Genomic DNA, 20749 nt, shown 5'->3' on the forward strand with positions numbered 1-20749 from the left:
TGAGAAAGAGGAAGACCCTCAAGGAGATGGACTGACATAGTGGCTGCAACAATGGGTTCAAGCATAGCAACAATTGTGAGGATGGCTCAAGACCAAGCAGTATTTCGTTCTGTTGTGAATAGGGTCACTATGAGCCAGAGCCAACTCAACGGCACCTAACAACAACTACTTTACCAAATATGCTATCCTTTTCTAGCAATTGGTCTTTCCTGATGGCATTCCCAAAGTAAGTGAGCCAAAGTCTCGCCACCCCCGCTTCTAAAGAGCATTCTGGTTGTATTTCTTTTAAGACTGATTTGCTTGTTCTTCTGACAGTCTACAGTATATTTACTATTCTTTGCCAACACAACAGTTTGAATGCATCAATTCTTCTGTCTTCCTTTTTCGTCATCCAGCTTTTGCATGCATATGAGACAATTGAAAAGGCCATGGCTTGGGTCAGGCACACATTAGTCATCAGAGTGACATCTTTGCTTTTTAAAAGTTTAAGGAGGCTTTTTAGCAACATATTTGACCAAACCAGTTTTCCAAGCAAGGAAATTGAGCCCCCAAGAGGCTAATGCTTTTCCCAATATCACAAGGCTGGTGAGGGAGCCAGAACCTTCTTGGTTCTGTGCTCATTTTTCTTGTACTGCTGACTGGGGACTGTACATGCTCTTCTACTAAGAAAAGCTCTTCTCTCTGATTATGTCATCCCTGCTGCATGGCATAGTGGAAAGAACAATTCCTGGGAAGTAAGAAGTCTGGGTTCTAGGACCACTTCTGCCACTAACTTTCTATGGGACTTTGGACAGGTTGATTCTTAACTGTGGGCTTCCTTTGTCCTTTCTGTAAAATGAGAAAAAAAAGTAAAATGAGAAAAAAAATTTTTTTTTTTAAATGAGAAGGGAGGATTAATTCAGGGAGGGCAAACACATGTCACATGTTGCTATGCTCCCTTTTCTCAAGGCCAGGCAGACAGAAATAATTGATCATGACTTTGTTTTTTCTTTTCTTGTTGAGCCTGGACTCATTCTCTACATCCTTCTCGTCTTGTTTCCAGAACATTCTTCTCATCTTGTTTCCGGAAGTTACCCGTAAAAAAAAAAAAAAAAAAAAACTGTTGTCGTCGAGTCTATTCCAACTCATAGCAACCCTATAGGACAGAGTGGAACTGCCCCATAGAGTTTCCAAGGAGTGCCTGGTGGATTCGAACTGCCAACCTTTTGGTTAGCAGCCATAGCTCTTAACCACTACGCCACCAGGTTTCCTTCAGGAAGTTAGTACCAGTTGAATGGAATTGGTTTATGAGTAGATATCCATTTCTTGAACTGAAGACTTTTCTAACCATTCCGTTCCAGAACTCTCTGACATAACTTTTTCTGGTCCCTCTCTCAGTCTCCTTTCTCCTCGGAGTCTTTTTTGCTCTTTTTCAGTTCAGCTCACTGAACTCAAGGTCACCCCTTGACAAATGGCTTTGTATTGGCACAATCCATCCTGCTGAACATGCCCCTTTCAGAGAGAGGCACAGAAATTTTCAGCCCACACACCCCTTTCCCCATTGACATTGAGGCCATCAGGGGTTGCTTGGGTCATTAATTATGGCCCATTGGGTTCAAGTTTTAGGGAAAACCGGGCTTAGGGTGATAGGAGTAAAGAGAAATCCAAATAGCCCATGCCAAAGGGCAAAGTTCAGACAATTTAATTTCCTGCAGCTGGTCTCATTCTTCAGCTGCCACTTGCTGCCAAACACATGGCTTAAAAAATTCTAATAGGTGTGAGCAGAGACAATCTGTATGGATCAGCAGAGTCTCCTGCTAGCAGGAATATAAATTAGTGGCTAATGAAAAAATAAGCAGATATTGACTTTTGTAGAGACACAAAATGTATTGACACAAGCAATAAAGAGAGACCAAGAGAACACTTAGGTTAATGTTTACAGTGGGGGTGGGGGGTGGGGAGAGGGGCTGCAGGCCTGTGGAGCCTGAAAGGCATACGATGTGAAAGTTGCCAGGATCCTCTTACAGCTGTTTCCTTCTGGACTCTGCAGTATAACAGCTTGCTTCCTTGAAGCCATGCTGAGACCCCTGGGGTGCCATCAATAAACTACATGGGGAGTGGGGGAGACCTTCATTTCTGAGTTCTGTGCCAAGGCAAAGCAGACATGAATAAAGATTTCAGAGCTAGATTTTAAAATCCTCGGTCCTATTTTTAGGTTTTGTGTCCAGCACAATTCCTTAACCCTTCTGAGATTGTTTCCTAATCTGTAAAATGGGGGTAATAATACTGACACACGCCTCATTTGGTTGGTAATAATAACCACTTGTTAAATGTGTACTGTGTGACAGGCTGAGGCTCAGAGATGATGTAACTACCTCAAGGTCAAGTTAATAATGGTAAATGTAGGAGTTAAACCCAGATATGTTTAACTGCAAAGCCTATTTTCTTAACCATTATACTCTAGTACATGTTACAGAGATTTAAAAAAAGATTACAAATATTAGTTGATCAGCACAGTATGTGGAACATAGTAATTGCTTACTGTTTATTGTTGCATTATATCAACATCATCATCATTTTTGCTCTTGCCACCATCTCCACCTTCCCTCTTTCCCCAATTTGTCAAGGTCTCCTGGGAAGGTACAAAGTGAAATAGGTGAAGACTCTTTAATATTCACAGGCTTTGGAGACAAAGTGACATATCTTTGAATCTTAGGTCCACCATTTATAATCTATATGCTCACCAACAAATTACTCCACCTCTCTGTGCCTCAATTTTCACTTCTATAGAATGGGGATAACATTGTGCCTGCCTCAAAAGGTTATTGTGGTGATTACATGAGGCAATGTGTGTAAAGTACATCCTGTGCACTCAACAAATATCAGCTAAAGAGACTGTCCCTAAGGGATTTGTCCCTAGATAATGATAGGTTGAGTCTGAGGCTAAAGGCCTTGAAGGAGAGCCAGACGTCTGTTCTATCAACTGTGTGTCCTGAGACAGGAAGCATTCCTCCCTACCTCTCAGGGTCAGCAAGAGGTGAGATGGAACTGGAAAGCCATAATAACATGGCTTTGAGAAGTCAGACCGGCCGCACGGATGATCAGTTTTATGATGATGGCTTTGGTCCAGCCCTTGGTCAGCATCAGCAGATTTCTTGATCTGTGGGAGAAGGAGATGCTGGATGCAGACAGAGGGACAAAGGCCTGTTTAGAGGCTACTTCTGTTCTGGGATGAGAGTGCTGATACGTAGTGGCAGAGTGGTAATCCCTTCCCACTCATGCCTGAATCCCAAAAATTCCTTTCTCACCTGCCAGGATGCCATGCTGGTGGCTCTCAAAAGCCTCTTGCCAGCCTGCCTCTTCAATATCATTGGGTTTGGATCCACATTTAAGACTCTCTTCCCTGCCAGTCAGACATACAATGAGGTAAGGAGGGGTAAGGAAGACTGAACCCAGAAGGGGGTGAGTGGTGGGGATCGAAAGAAAAAAGGGAAAAGGGAAGAGGAGGTTGCCCTGGGGACTGCCTCGGAAGCTATTCACCCAAATCAAACCCAGGTCATGTGTAAAGACAGAGAAGTGAAGAGACGCTATCTCTGTTTAGGCCATTTTCCAACATCTCAGCCTTCTGATACCCACTCACCCCACCCCTACACACATACTTTTTAAAATAAAAAAATATGTTGGACAAAGTATGTGTGAGTGCACAGAGAAGGGGTACCAGGAGGGGGCAGAGAGAGCACACGGTCCAGACTTGCCACACACCAAAGCTTCTGCCTCACAAGAACAATACATTCATGCAAAGTTGAGCTAAGCGGGTGAATGGGAAGGGGTGGGGAGGGAATGGGTGGGTAAGTGGATGGAAGTGGGCAAAGAATGCAACTCACCAGCCTCCAGTTACAATTTGGAATAAGAAGGCTGTGGCCCCAGCAGCATGTTCAAAATTGGAGCATCCTGCCCAGGTCTAAGAGCAGAAGGGAAGAAGGAGAAAGGAAAAAATGAACAACTTTTTCATTAAAAATAACTTTATGGGTTTTTAAAATATAAAAATATTGTATGTTGACTGTCCCCCAATTTTTAAACCCAGAGAATCAAAAGAATAAAAATTTCTCATGATTATATCAGTCAAGAAAGAAAAAAAAAAACTCTCAATACCCGTTAAACTGTTGCCTCTCTCTAAAAAAAAAAACTTGGTACAAATCCCTCCAGACCTTTTTCTATACGTTTACACACATTTTCAACAAAGGTAGGATTAGGCCTTACATACTCTTGTGTACTCTACTTTTCTAACACAATAGTCTATCATGAGCACATTTCTACACCAGTTAAGCATTCATCTGCAGCATCATTATAATGGCTGCCTAGTTTTTTGTTATGTAATAGATCATGGTTTACTTAATCCCCTACTGTTGGGCCTGCAGGTTGTTTCCAGTTTTTTCTATTAAGTCATCTTGGTAGCAAAATTTTTGTGTACCTCCTTAATTACTCCTTTGGGATAAATTCCTAGACTTGCTGGTACAAAAGGTAAGAGTACACCTTAAGACTTTTGATATATGCTGTTACTTATAAGTCCCCTCCAATCATGCATGTTGAAGTCAGAAGCAGGAGGATGTCTAATGTCCAGTGATAATCTGTCTGTGCTTCAACGATGTCCATCCAGTGCCAGGAATCCTTGGCCAGTTGTGTCCCACAAGGTTGGTCCAGGAAGAAGGGAATCTGAAGCCCAGATTGAGGGAGTGATTTCTTCAAAGTATCATAGGGAGTTAGCGCCAGATTCAGGATTAGTACTCAAGTCTTAAGATTCCTAGTCTAGTGTTCTTTCTACTATCCATCTGCCTCCCTCGTCAGAAAAAGAACAACATCCTTGGCATTGGTGCTGAGGAATCAGGGGCTAAATGTGAAAACTTTTCCAGGGGTATTTATATTTTTAAAGAGGAACCAGAAAGGACAGTAGTAAGCTGATATACCACTAATGGTGGAGTTTCAGGCACTAGTAGGGGGACATGTTGTTGGTTAGGATCACACCAAATAAGTGGGTACCTCCTCTTCCAGGGGATGGGGCAGAGATGAAATCAGGAACATAGGTCAACTCCACTGAGGCTGAGCTGGGAACTAGGGAAACAAAGAACTTGTCATCCAGGGGGCTTGGGGTCTCCACCTAGTATGGTGACCCTGGGGACTCTAACTCTCCTTGTGGCCCTTTCCCTGCAGGAGAGCTTGGCCATGGCCTGTGATAACATCCAGAGAATGCGGGCTGACATGGGTGGCACCAACATCCTCTCCCCTCTCAAGTGGATCATCCGGCAGCCCGTGCACCAGGGCCACCCACGGCTCCTCTTCCTCATCACGGATGGTGCCGTCAGCAACACCGGGAAGGTGTTGGAGCTAGTGCGCAACCACGCCTCCTCCACCAGGTTAGCCTGGGCTGATGGCCCGGGGCTCAGTCATCCTGGGCTGCCCTGGGCTGGGGGTACAAGAACCAGAGCAAAATGTGGAAAATTCCAGAGATAGAAAAAACCCACAATTCCTATCGTGCTTTCCTTTCAGGATGGTGTGGTTGACCTCAAAGTTTGCCTTTTCCTATCAAAAGTTCAGGAGGGATGAGTTGCCACGCCTCTGCATGCATCCCTCAAAGACCAGCCTGTGTGGCCTGGGAAGAGGAAGTCCTCTGTGCTGCTTTGACTCTGACTGGGATGGGAAATTTATGACCTGTATATGTGTGTACATAAGTGTTCACCCTGGTCCTTCTTCCTTCTCCCTCACTCTCTGCCTGAAGATACGGCCAGCTCTGAGATAACTCTGATAGATCATGTCTGTCCCTTTCCGCATCAGGGTCCAAAGAAAGCAGAGAGGATGGGAAGTACTAGCCTCTCTCCTCCGCTTTCCCCAGGTGCTATAGCTTTGGAATTGGACCCAATGTCTGCCACAGACTGGTGCAAAGGCTGGCATCTGTGTCCAAGGGCAGTGCTGAGTTCCTGGTGGAGGGAGAGCGGCTACAGCCCAAGGTAGGTGGAAGGGCCCCAATCCCTTCTGGTGCTAGAGCTTTAGGGGCCTAGACTGGTCATATGGCAAGTCAGTGGTGGAGCTGAGATTTCACCCCAAAGCTGAGCTCTCCACTAGGCCACAGTACACCCCAATGAGAACCAGAGAGGTGCAGGTCACAGAGCAGATGACCCCAGGAGCTAGTACAGGACACTAGATCCCCTGGTCTCCAGCCACCAGGTCACAGGCTCCATCCACTGGCTTGGAAAGATTGGGGTCCCTGAAAGAGTCACTGCCTTTATGGATAGGGAGCTGTGTTTGGAATCATTTCTAGTCAAGTTCTTGATGATGACAAATGGTGGCTCAGAAAACTCTAAAGGGCCCAGATATGAAATGGCCTATAGTCTTCTTTCCATTACCTGTGCAGTTGGCACAAATTATCCAACCCTTAGAAAATCCTGCATCAGACCAGGTCCCTGGGAAACAGAGACTGAGCTGGAGTTAAGAGTGCAGGGGATTTATTGGGGGATATGTCTATGAATGATAAAAGATGAGAAAATAGAAAGAAATAGTCTTCAACCCATGACGCAGATCCAACACCTGTTAAAAGAAAAAGAGGAAAGCAGAATTGGGCAAGGAGAGCCTCAGGCTATAATACCAACCTGACAGGGAGCTCTGGATCAGATTGCCCGTTAGAGGAGTCTGTGTCAGGCTGAAATGGTCTGGCACTAGTATACCTGCCATGCTTGGTCATTGGCTGGGGCTTCCAGGAAGAAATGTGGTCTTGGCTCAAAGCCGGGCACCTGGAAGCTCCACCTAACTGGATTCCTTGTGGCAAAAAGGCATATCCTTTCCTGAAGGAAGACTTGAGCGGCATACCTCCATGGCTACCACACCCCCAAATCATTTTTCTCCAGCTTTGCAGTACATCAAGAGAATTCAACCTAGGAGATGCTAAACCACAGCGTCATTCATTGAACACTTATCAAGTGGCAGATAACTTCATGTTCAGTATCTCAGACAATCCTGCCAAGCACACAGAGGGTTGTGGATTACTAACACACTTTAACAGAAGGGGAAACTGAGGCCTAGAGAGGCAAATTAACTTGCTCAAGATCACTAGCTGGTCTATGCTTTGACACAAACTTTTTGTGTGACCTTGGGCAAGTGACAGCCCTACTTTGAGCCTCAGTTTTCTCATTTATAAGATCCTAAGCTTAGAGAAGATGATAGCAAGGATCTGTTCCAACTCTGTCATTCTAGGAGCCTAAAGCTTAGAGGCATGTTCATCGCTGGGCAAGCCACCCCCAGGATTTGTCTTTTATTCTCTGCTCACATTCCTTCATGGTCCTGCCCACAGGGTCTTCATGCTACTCCTCTTTGCATACCCCCACTCACACATACTTCCAGCCTGTGTTCTAACCCTGCCCAACAGATGGTCAAATCCCTAAAGAAGGCCATGGCCCCGGTCCTCAGTGATGTGACTGTGGAGTGGGTCTTCCCTGAAACCGCCGAAGTCCTGATCTCACCTGTCAGCACCAGCGCCCTCTTCCCCGGAGAACGGCTGGTGGGATATGGCATTGTGTGTGATGCCTCCTTGTACATCTCCAATCCCAGATCTGTAAGTAATTCCAGGGGCTAATGGGGGCCCAGAATCCATGCCATAAAGCCATCCTTAGCTGGAAAGACTCCACTCATGGCAGCTAGGAATGAGTTGGAACTAGGTTTACAGTCATAGGGTATAGTTTCCAGGCCATGGGTGTTCAATCATTGTGATACCTCTTGGGTATATGCCACCATCTCAAAATGTGGTTCTCAGAATCTCTGAAGCAGAATAACTTGAACAATTTGTTTAAAAAGCGGAGCCCTAGCTCTAACTAAAGTTTACTGAATAAGAATCCCTAAGGGAAAGGTCCAGGAATCTGCATTTTACATAATTTCCTCTAAGAAATTCTAAAACACAATTCATATCTCCTTAGATGCTCTTATCTCCTTTGACAAGTTTGTGCTGTATTTATTTATGCAAATATTTCCCTTTTATGTGGTGGCAGAAATGGGATAAAAATAAGAAACCTCTCAAAGGGAGGGGGGATTCATGCTGAAATATGGGAAACTACCTGGAAAATTGTTTCCTCACCCATCTTTCATCTTTAGTGACTCTCTCCACTCTCCCCTTGAAAGATTCCTCAACTTGTTTTCTTTTTCATCAGGAGCCACAAATTCAAATGCATAGAGAGATCAGGCAGGTATGAAATCAGTATAAAAATAAAAAGTGCAAATGCCATGATGAATAGCCATTATCACTGAGCTCATAATTAGAGAGACAATAAGGAGTGGTGGGGAATATGGCAAATTGGATGCCTTGTCTAAATAGGGAAAGTCCCTACTTGGCTCTAGAATGCAGGAATGTGAGCCCTGTGTTAAATGTGTTTCCAATTTTTCAAAAGAGTTGGAATTTTGTCCAGATTTTTTAATATTAAGAACCTTGTTCAAGGTAATGGTTAATGTGTTATGGAGAGTGGTGTGTTCAACAGCAGGGAAAACACTTAACGAAATGCTCACTAACAGTGTAGGACTTCCTCAGAGGTCTGGGAGGCGGTGGATCATCAACATACCTTACCACTGGAAGGGACCTGAAAAAGTCATCAAATCCCTTCTCCTTTTCTTACCCATGAGACTGGCAAAGTTTTCTCCTGCTACTGGTAGGGATATTGGGTAAAGGCTACACTTATCCCTTGTTGGTGTAAATATAACTTGCCACAGCTCTCTTACAAAGCAATCTAGCAATATCTTTCAACCCGGCAATCCTTCTCGTAGAATCTAATGCATAAAAATAAAAGTAGTGTAATGGATTTATGTCCAAGGGTTTTTTTGTAGCATTTTTTATGATGGCAAAAATAAATGCCACAAAGTGAATGCTTAACAATAGGGGGTGGTGGAATATTGTGGAGCCAAATGTTTAAAAGAATGATTGACATGCAGGCTTTCCAGAATGTTTTAACTACAAAATTCAAAACTAGCTGCTGTTGAGTCAGTTCCAAGTCATGACAATCTCATGTGTGTCAAGATTAGAACTGTGCTGCATAGAGTTTTCAATGGTTGGTTTTTTGGAAGTAGGTGGCCAGGCTTTTCTTCCAAGGTGCCTCTGGGTGGACTTGAACCTCCAACCTTTCAGTTAGTAGCTGAGCATATTAACCATTTGGACCACCCAGGGACTCCTTGAAAAATTCAAGATACTGAATAATGTAAGTAATATGGTCCAGTTTTTGTAAATAAAAAAATGACTCCCAAATACCTGTATGTTTTATATAGAGAGAGAAATGTACACATAAATATATATGTTTATATCATGGAGAAGGGGATGGAGGGAGCAAATGGTTAATTTTGTTATCTGTTTTGGGACAGGAGTGGCGTTTATAGTCTTCTTTTTTTTTTAATTTTTATTGTGCTTTAAGTGAAAGTTTACAAATCAAGTCCGTCTCTCATACAAAAATTTGTATACACTGTGTTGTATACTCCTAATTGCTTTCCCGCTAATGAGACAGCACACTCCTTCCCTCCACTCTGTTTTTGTGTTCATTCAGCCAGCTTCTGACCCCCTCTGCCCTCTCATTTCCCCTCCAAACAGGAGATACCAACATAGTCTCCTGTGTCTACTTGATCCCAGAAGCTCATTCTTCACCAATATCATTTTCTATCCCATAGTCCAGTCCAATCCCTGTCTGAAGAGTTGGCTTTGGGAATGGTTCCTGTCCTGAGGTAACAGAAGGCCTGGGGACCATGACCTTCTAGTCTCAGTCAGACCACTAAGCCTGGTCTTTTTACAAGAATTTGGGGTCTGCATCCCACTGCTCTCCTGCTCCCTCGGGGGTTCTCTGTTGTGTTCCCTGTCAGGGCAGTCATCAGCTGTAGCTGGGCACCATCTAGTTCTTCTGCTCTCAGGCTAATGTAGTCTATGATTTACGTGGTCCTTTCTGTCTCTTGGGCTCATAATTACCTTGTGTCTTTGGTGTTCTTCATTCTCCTTTGCTCCAGGTGGGTTGAGACCAATTGATGCATCTTAGACGGCCGCTTGCTAGCATTTAAGACCCCAGACGCCACTCTCCAAAGTGGGATACAGAATGTTTTCTTAATAGATTTTATTATGCCAATTGACATAAATGTCCCATGAAACCATGGTCCCCAAACCCCTACCCCTGCTATGCTGGCCTTCAAAGCGTTCAGTTTATTCAGGAAACTTCTTTGCTTTTGGTTTAGTCCACTTGTGCTGACCTCTCCTATATTGTGTGTTGTCTTTCCCTTCACCTAACATAGTTCTTATCTACTATCTAATTAGTGAAAACCCCTCTCCTTCCCTCCCACCTCTCATAACCTTCAGAGAATATTTTCTTCTCTGTTTAAACTATTTCTCGAGTTCTTATAATAGTGGCCTTATACAATATTTGTCCTTTTGCAACTCACTAATTTCACTCAGCATAAAGGAGTGACATTTATAATTAAATTTTAAAAATTGTAAAGAAGCCAGTAATTAAAAATGAAGACAACACGAAACTACCATATGACCCAGCAATTCCACTCCTAGGTATATACCCAAAAGAACTGAAAGCAGTGACTCACACAGACCCATGTACACCAATGTTCATTGCAGCAGAATTCACAATAGCCAAAAGGTAGATACAACCCAAGTGCTCATCGACAGATAAATGGGTAAACAAAATGTGGTATATGCATACGATGGAGTATTATGCAGCCATAAAGATGGAAGAACTACATGGATGAATCTGGAAAACATTATATTGAGTGAAATAAATCAGACACAAAAGAACAAATATCGTATTATCCCACTTACATGGAATGTTTAGAACAGGAAAATCTATCGAGATAAAAGAAGATAATGGTGACTAGGGCCTGAGGATGGTTAAAGTGCTCGGCTAACTGAGAGGTCAGCATTTCCTCTTGATCCATGGGAGAAAAGGCCTGAAGATCTGTTCCCGTAAAGATTACAGCCTGGGAAATCCTGTGGGGCATTTCTACCTTGTCACATAGGGTCACTATGAGTCTGAATTGACTCAAGGGCACCCAACAACAACAGGGGCTGGGTGGAGGAGGGGATAGGGAGTTGGGGAGAAAAAGTCAAATCACACTTGTAATACTGTGTATGACAAAGTAATTCATCAAAACATAGATTAATTAATCCCTAAATAATTATCTAGCCTTTTTGAAAAAAGAAAAAAAATAGGTGATAGGAAAAGACAATTGTATTCATCATCTCTTCAACAGAAGTCTGCCTAAATTCCCCAAGCAAGCAAAAAACTTGCCTATTATGCCAGTTCTTCAGAGCTGGAACCACCCCTCCCTCTTCTGATACCCTGCTGTCCCCCTGGAAGTCCTTCCCGACCTAACCTCACTCGCAGCCCCATTTTCTCTCACTCCATCCAGGACAAGAGGCGACGGTACAGCACGCTGCACTCTCAGGAGTCCAGCAGCTCCATCTTCTACCACTCACAGGACGGGAGTCCTGGCCCAGACAGCGGGGACTGTGCCAAGAGCTCGGGGGCACCCTTCAGCATGGAACAGACCAAAGATGCCCGGCAGTCCAGCGGAGATTCCACCATCAACCCCAGTGAGTCTGCCGCTTTTTGTGCCTGTTGCCCTCTGCAAGGAGACCTCACTGATTGCTACCTTTTATTGAGCACTTACTATGTGCTAAACACTTTATAAAAAATCTCACTGAATAATTAGCAGCTGCAGAGATGGGTACTCTTATACCCATTTTGCAGATGAGAAAACTGAGACTTAGAGAATTTTAAGCAATTTGGCCAAGCTCCTGGAGCTCGAAAGAGGTCATTGTCAATTGCTGTTGAAGTCAGCTCCGACTCCTGGTGACCTTATGTATAAAAGAACAAAACGTTGCCCAGTCCTGTGCCATCGTCACGATTGGTGGTATATCTGTGTCCATTGTTGTGGCTGTTGTGGCACTCCATCTCACTGAGGGTTTCTCTCATTTTCGATGACCCACTGCTTTACCAAATATGATGTCCTTTTCTAGCAATTGGTCTTTCCTGATGATGGGTCCAAATAAGCAAGCAGAAGACTCAACATTCTCACGTCTAAGGAGCATTCTGGCCCAGATAGAATCTAGCCTGTCAGATACAGAGCCTCTTTATGGTGTTAGTTTCCCTATGAAGGTAGTGGCCAGTCAGTTCCTAAGACTAGGTACTGGGCATAGCGTGGGAAGCAAAGGTGACTCAGACACGCCCCCTGCCCTTCAGGAGCTCTCCGTCTAGTGAGAGGGATATGATTGGCCATGACTCCAATAGAAAGTAGAGTGATCCCAGGGAGAGGAAGGCATACCTGGTGCAGGAAATCAACAAAGGCTTGATGAGGAGGGAAGGAAGAGGAGATCCCAGGCAGCAGGCACTGTCTGAGCAAAGGTGTGGAGGTGTGATTCCCAGAAGACACATACACAAACAGCCGCTCATCTATTTTGTCCAGAGCATATGGTACCTAAAAAAAGGAGCAAAAGGGGAGTAGCTGAAAGATAGATTGAGGCCAGATAGGGCAAGGCTTTGAATGCCAGGTGAGGCATTGCATGTATTTCAGTCAGCAAGCAGTGGAAAATTCCAGAAGTTTCCAAGCAGGAAAGGGGCCTGCAAGCCCCTCTCTCTTTTTCCTACTGTCCTCCACCCCGGTGGCTTCTCTGTCACCACCCCAGATTTGATCCTCTCCCAGCGACGGAGGGCATACAGCACCAACCAGATCTCCAACCCCAAGCCCTCCCCAAGGGCCGCCACAGCCAGTGACCCCACAGCGGCTGCCAGGAGATACCCACTACGGAAAGCCAAGCTGCAGGACCTCACCAACCAGACCAGCGTGGATGCCCAGTTGTGGCAGATCAATTTACAGGTACTCAAGCAGGGCAAGTTGGAGAGGGATTGGGGGAGGCCACAGATGGGATAGCTGCGTCTCCTGCTCCAACCACAAGGACAGTTACGTCCACAACTTACACTGGGGAGTGAGCCATTCCCTCCTCCCTCTTCCAGACCTTCATCTGCCTGACCCCCAACAACACTTTCCTAATAATGATACCCAACAGTTGATGAGACTGTGCACAGATATTTATTGGGAGGCAGCTGTAAGTGGAGCACTCTTCAAGGGGTTAAGTAAAAGTGCCTGACATAGCTCCTGGCACAAAGTAAACCAAAACACCATATCAGTTGCCACTGAGTCACTCTGACTCGTGGTGACCCCATGAGACCCCATGCGTAGGTGTCCTATAAATGGCCACTCTACCTTGGTGAGAACTCTAGGGAGGTTGGCTTCTCTTCCCAGTTGGCAGAGAGCATCCCCATCTACTCATTTGATTTTATAGCAGCCCTGGGAGAGAAGGGAGTATGGAGACTTATAGGGATGTGGGAAATTGAGGGCCAGAGAGATAAAGTGACTTAATGAGGGTCACACAGCCATTGAGGGCGTGCAACCCTGGTGCCTCTGCCTTCAAAACCCTTGCGTTTGCCCCTGCATCACACTGTGCCTCCTGCAAATCCTAGGGGCTGTACATTTATCCAGAGCGGTGATGACTTGAGAGTTAGAGCCCCAGCAGGAAGGGTCACCCACTGTCCTGCTAAGCCAGGGCTTCTCAACCTCTGCACCATTGATATTTGTCGCCAGAGAATTCTTTGTTTTGGAATCCCTGGGTGATGCAAACAGTTAGCATGATCAGCTGCTAACTGAAAGGTTGGAGGTGTCCACATAGAGGCACCTCAGAAGAAAGGCCTGGTAATCTACTTCCAAGAAAATCTGCTGTTGAAAACCCTATGGAGCCAGTTCTACTCTGACACACGTGGGGTCACCGTGAGTTGCAGTTGACTCGACAGCAACTGGCTAGTTAATTATTTGTTGTTAGGGCTTTGTTTACCAACCTCCCTGGCATCTACCCAGTAGATAGCACCACCACCACCACCATCCTCCCCCGGAGTTGCGACAACCAAAAATGTCTGCAGACATTGCCAAATGTCCCCTGGGATAGGAAAGAAAAATCATCTCTGGTTGGGAACCACTGTCCTAAGCCAAATTGCGGTTTGGTATTATCTGCAGGCTTTGAGGGCAGCCTTTATGTGGATTTGTCTTTGAGGCTCTGTGGCTCTATAAAAGCAGCCTTTTCACTCTCCTCTGGGTGTCCCTCCCACCCCCAACCACCATCCCCACCTTTATCCCCTCATCTGCCACATATACACATGATTGAGACTCTAAGCTCCCCAAGGGCAGGGACACTGCCACCCGTTCCCTGGGGTGACCCTTTGACGCAATGGGAAAACAGGCCAACTCTGCTCCTCAAACATGTTACAAAACCTCTCTGAGCCCCACTTCCTTTAGCTATGATAGAGAATAGTTTGTGCAGATGATTCAGCTAACATCCACCAACAGATATCTATTGGGAGCCAGCTCTGAGTGGGGCACTCGTCCAGGGTTAGCAGATAAGAGATAAAGTGCCTGGTGCAGCCCTGGCACACAGTTGCCTGTTTCGGTCAAGTCGACGCCAGCTCACAGCAACCCCATGTATGTCAGAGTAGATCTGCGCTCTATGGGGTTTTCAATGGCTGATTTTTTGTAATAAGATTGCCAAACTTTTCTTCTGTGCCTCTGGGCAGACTTTGAACTTCCCTTTCAGTTAGCAGCCAAAAATATTAACCCTTTGCACCACCCCGGCACACAGTAGGTGTCCTATAAACGGCAGCTCTGCCTTGGTGAGAGTTCTGAGCAGGTGGACTTCTCTTCACTTCTCTGCTGCTTGCTCCTTTGTTCATCACTCCCTCATCCCATGTCTGGTTTCTTCTTCCCTCTCTGATTCTCCACAACACACTTGCACGTATGGACACACACACAGGCATGGCAGCCTCCAATAAGCTGAAGAGCTGGATCTTAGGCTAATCTGTTGCCATGAAAACATAAGCAGCTTCTGTCTCTCTCTTCTGTCCCCAGTGTGGTGGTGATGGTGAGGCAGAGGTGAGGGGGATCTCAGCCTCTCATTGGGGGAGGGGGAGAGGAGAGAGGAGTTAAGTGGTTTCCTGGGACCTAGCATGGAAACCTTGGTGGCGTAGTGCTTCAGAGTTATAGCTTCTAGCCAAAAGGCTGGCAGTTCGAATCCACTAGGTGCTCTTTGGAAACTCTACGGGGGAGTACTACTCTGTTCTATAGGGTAGTTATGAGTTGGAATTAACTCAACAGCAATGAGTTTGGTTTTGGTTTTTAGGACCTAGCAGCCCTGGCTGGGTACAAGCTTTCACTGAGGGCATCCTGAGAGTGACCAGGCCTCTTCTCCGTTAACGTTGTACCATCCTCAGGTGCTCCCAATCAGCACTTGATAGGAATGAAAAAGCCCCATAGTTAACTAGTGGCCTACAAATCTGAGGGGCACTTTTTGTCTCTGTTACACCTAGTAAGTGCCTTTGCTCCAGCACCCTCTCCTCCACCAGGGGGATGCATGTGTTCCTAGAGGCACTACACTCATTTTTAATTATTTTACTATTTTTTAATTACAAAAGCAATACATACTCAGAGTTTGGAATAAAAACCCTCAAACAGTTCAGCTGAGTACAAAGTAAACCTAAATGTTCTCCTCATCTTGCCTAGTTTTCTTCCAGAAATACTACACACACACATGCTCACTCACTCACATACACACACGCACACACGTGTGCATACACATACATAAGTATATATGTTCCTGATAAGCATATATGAAAGCTGCTCTCCAATTTACTTTGTAAAGTCTTTTTAATTCTTTTATTTTTACATACAGTAAAATTACTGTTTTTGATGAACGGTCTGAGTCTTGACAAATGCATTTATTCATGTAACCATCACCTCGATCAAGATACAAAAAGTTGCAATTCACTTTTTTAAAATAAACTTCATCTGGGACGTCTTTCCCTATTGGTACAACGAGATCTCCCCGCTCCTTTTCAGTGTTGCATAGTAGTACATTGCATGGATCTGCCGTCATTTGCCAGCCCCTGTTGATGGACATCGAGTCCTTGGTGGTGCAAACATTTAACGTACTCAACTGTTAACCGAAAGGCTGTTGGTTTGAACCCACCCAGCAGCTCTGTGAGGGAAAGACCTGGTGATCTGCTCTTGTAAAGATTACGGCCTAGAAAACCCTATGGGGGTAGTTCTATTCTGTCATAATGGGCCATTATAAGTTGAAAATTGACCTGACAGCACCTAATAACAACAACTGATGGACCTGGATGGTGCAAATGGTTAACAAGCTCAGCTGCTAACCAAAAGGTTGGAGGTTCGAGTTCATCTGGAGGTGCCTCAGAAGAAGTGCTTGGTATGACCTACTTTTGAAAAATTAGCCATTGAAAACCCTGTGGAGCACAGTTCTACTCTGATACATGTGGGGTTGCCGTGAGTCAGAATTGGCTTGATGGCAACTGGATTTTTCTTTTTTTTTTTTTTTAATTGATGGACATTTAGGTAGTTTACAGATTTCCATTTTTACAAGCAATACTGCAACAAATATACTTGCACATAGATCTCTGCACGGTTGTGTGGCTATTTCCACAAAATTAAATTCTAAAAGTGAAACTGCTGGGTCAAAGGGGAACGTGCATTTTTAATGTAGATTGTTAAATTGCTCTCCCACAAATGTGCACCAGTTTACACTCCTACCAACAGTGCATGAAAGATTCTGTCTCCCAACTGACCACACTGAATGTCATCGAAGTTTTAAATATTTGCCAATGTCCAAGAGGAACAACAAAAAACGGTAATTTGTTTTAATTTACATTCAGGGGGCATTCCTTGATGAGGTGGTTCAGTTGTAGAATTTTTGCCGTTCATGTGGGAGACCCAGGTTCGATTCTGGCCGATGCACCACATGTGCAACCACCGCCTGTCTGTCAGTGGACGCTTGTGTGTTGCTAGATGCTGAACAGGTTTCAGTGGAGCTTCCAGACTAAGATAGACTAGGAAGAAAGGCCTGGCTACCTATTTCCAAAAATCAGCTAGTGAAAATCCTATGGATCACAACAGCCCCATTCGCAACTAATCACGGAGATGATGCAGGACTGAGCAGCGTTTCATTCTGTAGTGCATGGGGTCGCCATGACTCAGGGGCTGTCTTAACAGCGGCTAACAACACATTTTTTCATGAGACTAAGCATTTTTTCAAGGGTTTGTTGGATACATTTTTCCATGAACTGCCTGTAAATGCCCTTAACTCACTCTTTTATTGAGTTTATTTTTCCCCTCACTGCTTTATAAGAGCATTTGGTTGAAACCGATCTGTCATGCATGTTGCATTATATATACTTCCCGGTTTATCACTTGCCTTTTGATTTTTTTTTTTTTTTGTACTAGCAGTAGACTGTTGTTCTTAGATGCTGTGGAGTCAATTCCGACTCACAGAGACACTGTGGGACACAGTAGAACTGCTCCATAGGGTTTCCGAGGCTGTGATCTCTCCAGGAGCGAATAGCCAGGTCTTTTCTCCCTCGGAGAAGCTGGTGGGTTCAAACCATTGACCTTTCCGTTAGCAGCCAAATGCTTAACCATTGCACCACCAGAGCTCCTTAGCACAGGACTAGACAGATTAAATCAACAAAACAGAGCAGAAAATCCAGAAGTAAAACCAAATGTATATGTGAGCTTTGTGGGAACTGATACACCACAGAGACTCAGTGAATGAACTGTATTCAATAAATGGTGTTGAGATCTGAACGATTTGGAAAATGAAGTAAAAAGCTGGTTCCCATCTCCTTACATCAAAATGAATTTCACGCAAATCAATGATTTTAACATGTCACTATTTGATACAAAAATAAAATCACAAAATTCTAGAAGGTTTTTTTTTTTTTTTGAGTAGGGAAGCTCTTTCTAAGCATGACATACAAGACATAAAGAAAAAGGTTGATAATTTTAACTACACACACACAAAGTTTTCAGTGTCACGGCAAAAAATTAAGTGGGTTTAAAATAGTATTGTGGTGTGTGATATGTTTTCCATGGTTTGGAGTTATTCATGATAACGTTTCTCACAGGTAAAGACAGTGGGCCATGTGTCCCTGGGTACCGGAGGGGCAATGCCCTAGGAAGGGCTGTGGTGCCCAGGGAAAGAGCTGGGGCTAGGGGGTATAGAGGTGGAGGGCAGGGGTTCCAGCCACCTGGGCTCAGCTTCCTCCTCTTGTTCTCCTAGCCCTTGCTGAACAGTGGCCAGGACCTGAGCCAGGGCCCCCAAATTCAGGGTCCAGGGACCCGCAGGCCCTCTCTGCTTCCCCAAGGCTGCCAGCCCTTCCTGCCCTCAGGCCCGGAGCCCCAGACCTGGGGCCCCAAGAGGGAGCTGAATTCTGGGTCCAGCCTGAAGTCTGCCTCAGACCGCCCCAGCCCTGGGGACCTGGGTAAGTGCCCACAGGGTCCAGAATCTGACCGGGGACAGGGAGGAATACTTGGCTGTGGCACAGCTGCAGGTGACAGGCCCAGATGGCAGATACCCGATGTCTTCCGTGGGGGATCTGCTGGTCACTGAGGACCCCCTGTTCCCCAAGCAATATGGCCCTTGGGCTGTCTGTGAGGCTCCCAGGTGTCACCCCTGGAGCTGCATTCTGTGATACTGGGCGTCCCCACCCCACCCTGTGTGGTCCCCTCAGGTGACTGACTTTCTGGGTTGTGGGCCTGCCACTCTCTTGGGGACACCCCCATGCCACCCCTGCTGTCCTCTGTTCTGTGGGGGGAGAGCACTGGCCTTGCTTAAGGCGTGTGTGCTCCATGGGGAAGGATGATGTCTCCCAGGAGTTGGCCACCTGTCTCCAAGCTCTGTGCACAGCCCACCTGTCCCTCCACCTGCAGAGCCGTCCCATCACCCCTCCTTCGCCTTCGAAACCGAGACGTCCTCCGACTGGGAGCCCCTGGCCGAGCCCGAGGAGCGGGCCCATCCGGGCAGGCCCGCCACCCCTGGGCCGGTGCTGGGCAAGGCGGTGGTCAAAGGCCTGCGCGACAGCCAACGGCTGCAGTGGGAGGTGAGCTTCGAGCTGGAGCCCCCCAACCTGGAGCGAAGCGGTCCGCGCGACGCCGACCTATGGAGCGCGACTTTCCACCACCTGGCGGCCCGCGCCATCATCCGCGACTTCGAGCAGCTGGCGGAGCGAGAGGGCGAGATCGAGCAGGGTGAGCGCCGTGGGCTGTCCCCTCCTCAGAGGCCCCATCAGTACTGCCCCCCCTCGCCCCTCCCCGCCCACCTGCCCCTGCCCTCGGCCCGCCCTCTCCCCACCCCACTCACTGCGGGGCTCCTTTTCCTACCCCGCCGGGCGGGCCACCCCGCAGCCCCGCCCCGCCCCGATGCTCCGCCCACCTCCCCAGGATCCGCCCTTCTCGTGCCGCCGGCCGGCCCCTCCCCACAGCCCAGCCCCGCCCCGATGCTCCGCCCACCTCCCCCAGGATCCGCCCTCCTCGTGCCGCCGGGCCGGCCCCTCCCCACAGCCCCGCCCACCTCCCCAGGATCCGCCCTCCTCGTGCCGCCAGGCCGGCCTCTCCCCACAGCCCCGCCCCGCCCGATGCTCCGCCCATCTCCCTCCCAGGATCCGCCCTTCTCCTCCTGCAGCCGGGCCGGCCCTTCCCCACCCCACTCACAGCCCCGGTTCGTTTCCTCACTTCACCCGGCCCGCCCTCACCCCACAGCGGGGTCCGGACCCACAGCGCCAACCCTCAGGACACACCGTCCTCCCGCGGCCTCCAGGCGCCCACTGCCCCCAGCCCATTCAAGGCACTAGGTTTCCTCCACTTCCACACCCACCCGATAGTCCTCCCTCTTGGCTCCTTTCTCCACGTCACCCTCCTCCTCACTTCCCAGAGCGTCTCCTCTGCAGCGCCTCCTGTAGGGACGCAGGCGACAGGGTCTTCTGGCGCTAGAACACTAGAATCAGCCCTCTTCCATGATCCCGGATCCTCTGGGACCACGACCTTCCCCACAGAGCCCTTTAGACCTAGTCGGTCCATTCACTCACTCATTCACTCACTCACTCAGTCATTCACTCACTCACTCAGCAGCACCATTATTTTTTGCGGATGGGCTGGGGCCCAGGATCGCGCTGGGTCCTGTACAGCGCAATGAACAACACAGTCCCAGTCCCTACCATGAGTGCTTGACACAGACTAGCAGGGAAGCAGTTATTAATCAAATAATTAATTATACAAATAATTAATTGAGTGCATTTGTCCTAAGTCCTGAGAGCCCTGGTGGCGCAGTGCTTACGCGCTCGGCTGGCAGCCGAAAGTTCGGCGGTTCAAACCCACCAGCCTCTCTGCAGGAGAGAGACGTGGCAGTCCGCTTCTGAAAAGATTTATAGCCTAGAAAACCATATAGGGCAGTTCTACTCTGTCCTATAAGGTCACTATGAGTAGGAATCAACTGGATGGCAATGGGTTAAGTGCTATTAAAATACACGGGAATTCAAGAGATTGTATAACAGGTTGGTGGGGGGAGCTAATTTAGTCCAGGAACTGGGGCATGTGTGAGATGGAGCACACTTGGAGAATACATAGATCTAGAATTAGACCTAGAGCTTGTAGGTCCCTGGGTGGCACAAACCATTAAGTGCTCGACTACTAGCTGAAAGGTTGGCAGTTTGAACAGACTCAAAGGCACCTGGGAAACCTGGCCTGGTAATCTGCTTCCAAAAGGCCACAGCCTTGAAAACCTTATGGAGCAGTTCTACTGTGTACACATAGGGTCCCTATGAGTCGAAATTGACTCAAGAGCAACTAATAGCAACAATAACATTGTTGT

The 20749-nt window shown here is 46.8% G+C and overlaps 1 protein-coding gene across 1 annotated transcript in view; it reads left to right on the forward strand.

Moving 5' to 3' along the window:
- Positions 1-20749, forward strand: part of VWA5B1 (von Willebrand factor A domain containing 5B1) — a 51483-nt gene that overhangs the window by 20563 nt on the left and 10171 nt on the right. The window contains exons 8-15 of the mRNA XM_049875516.1: positions 3295-3405; positions 5188-5390; positions 5867-5981; positions 7394-7579; positions 11398-11581; positions 12674-12864; positions 18164-18365; positions 18814-19131. Coding sequence (XP_049731473.1) covers positions 3295-3405; positions 5188-5390; positions 5867-5981; positions 7394-7579; positions 11398-11581; positions 12674-12864; positions 18164-18365; positions 18814-19131 — 1510 coding nt within the window. The remainder of the gene's footprint in view (positions 1-3294; positions 3406-5187; positions 5391-5866; positions 5982-7393; positions 7580-11397; positions 11582-12673; positions 12865-18163; positions 18366-18813; positions 19132-20749) is intronic.

This window comes from Elephas maximus, chromosome 3 (genome assembly GCF_024166365.1).
Source record: "Elephas maximus indicus isolate mEleMax1 chromosome 3, mEleMax1 primary haplotype, whole genome shotgun sequence".
NCBI classification, from domain to species: Eukaryota; Metazoa; Chordata; class Mammalia; order Proboscidea; family Elephantidae; genus Elephas; species Elephas maximus.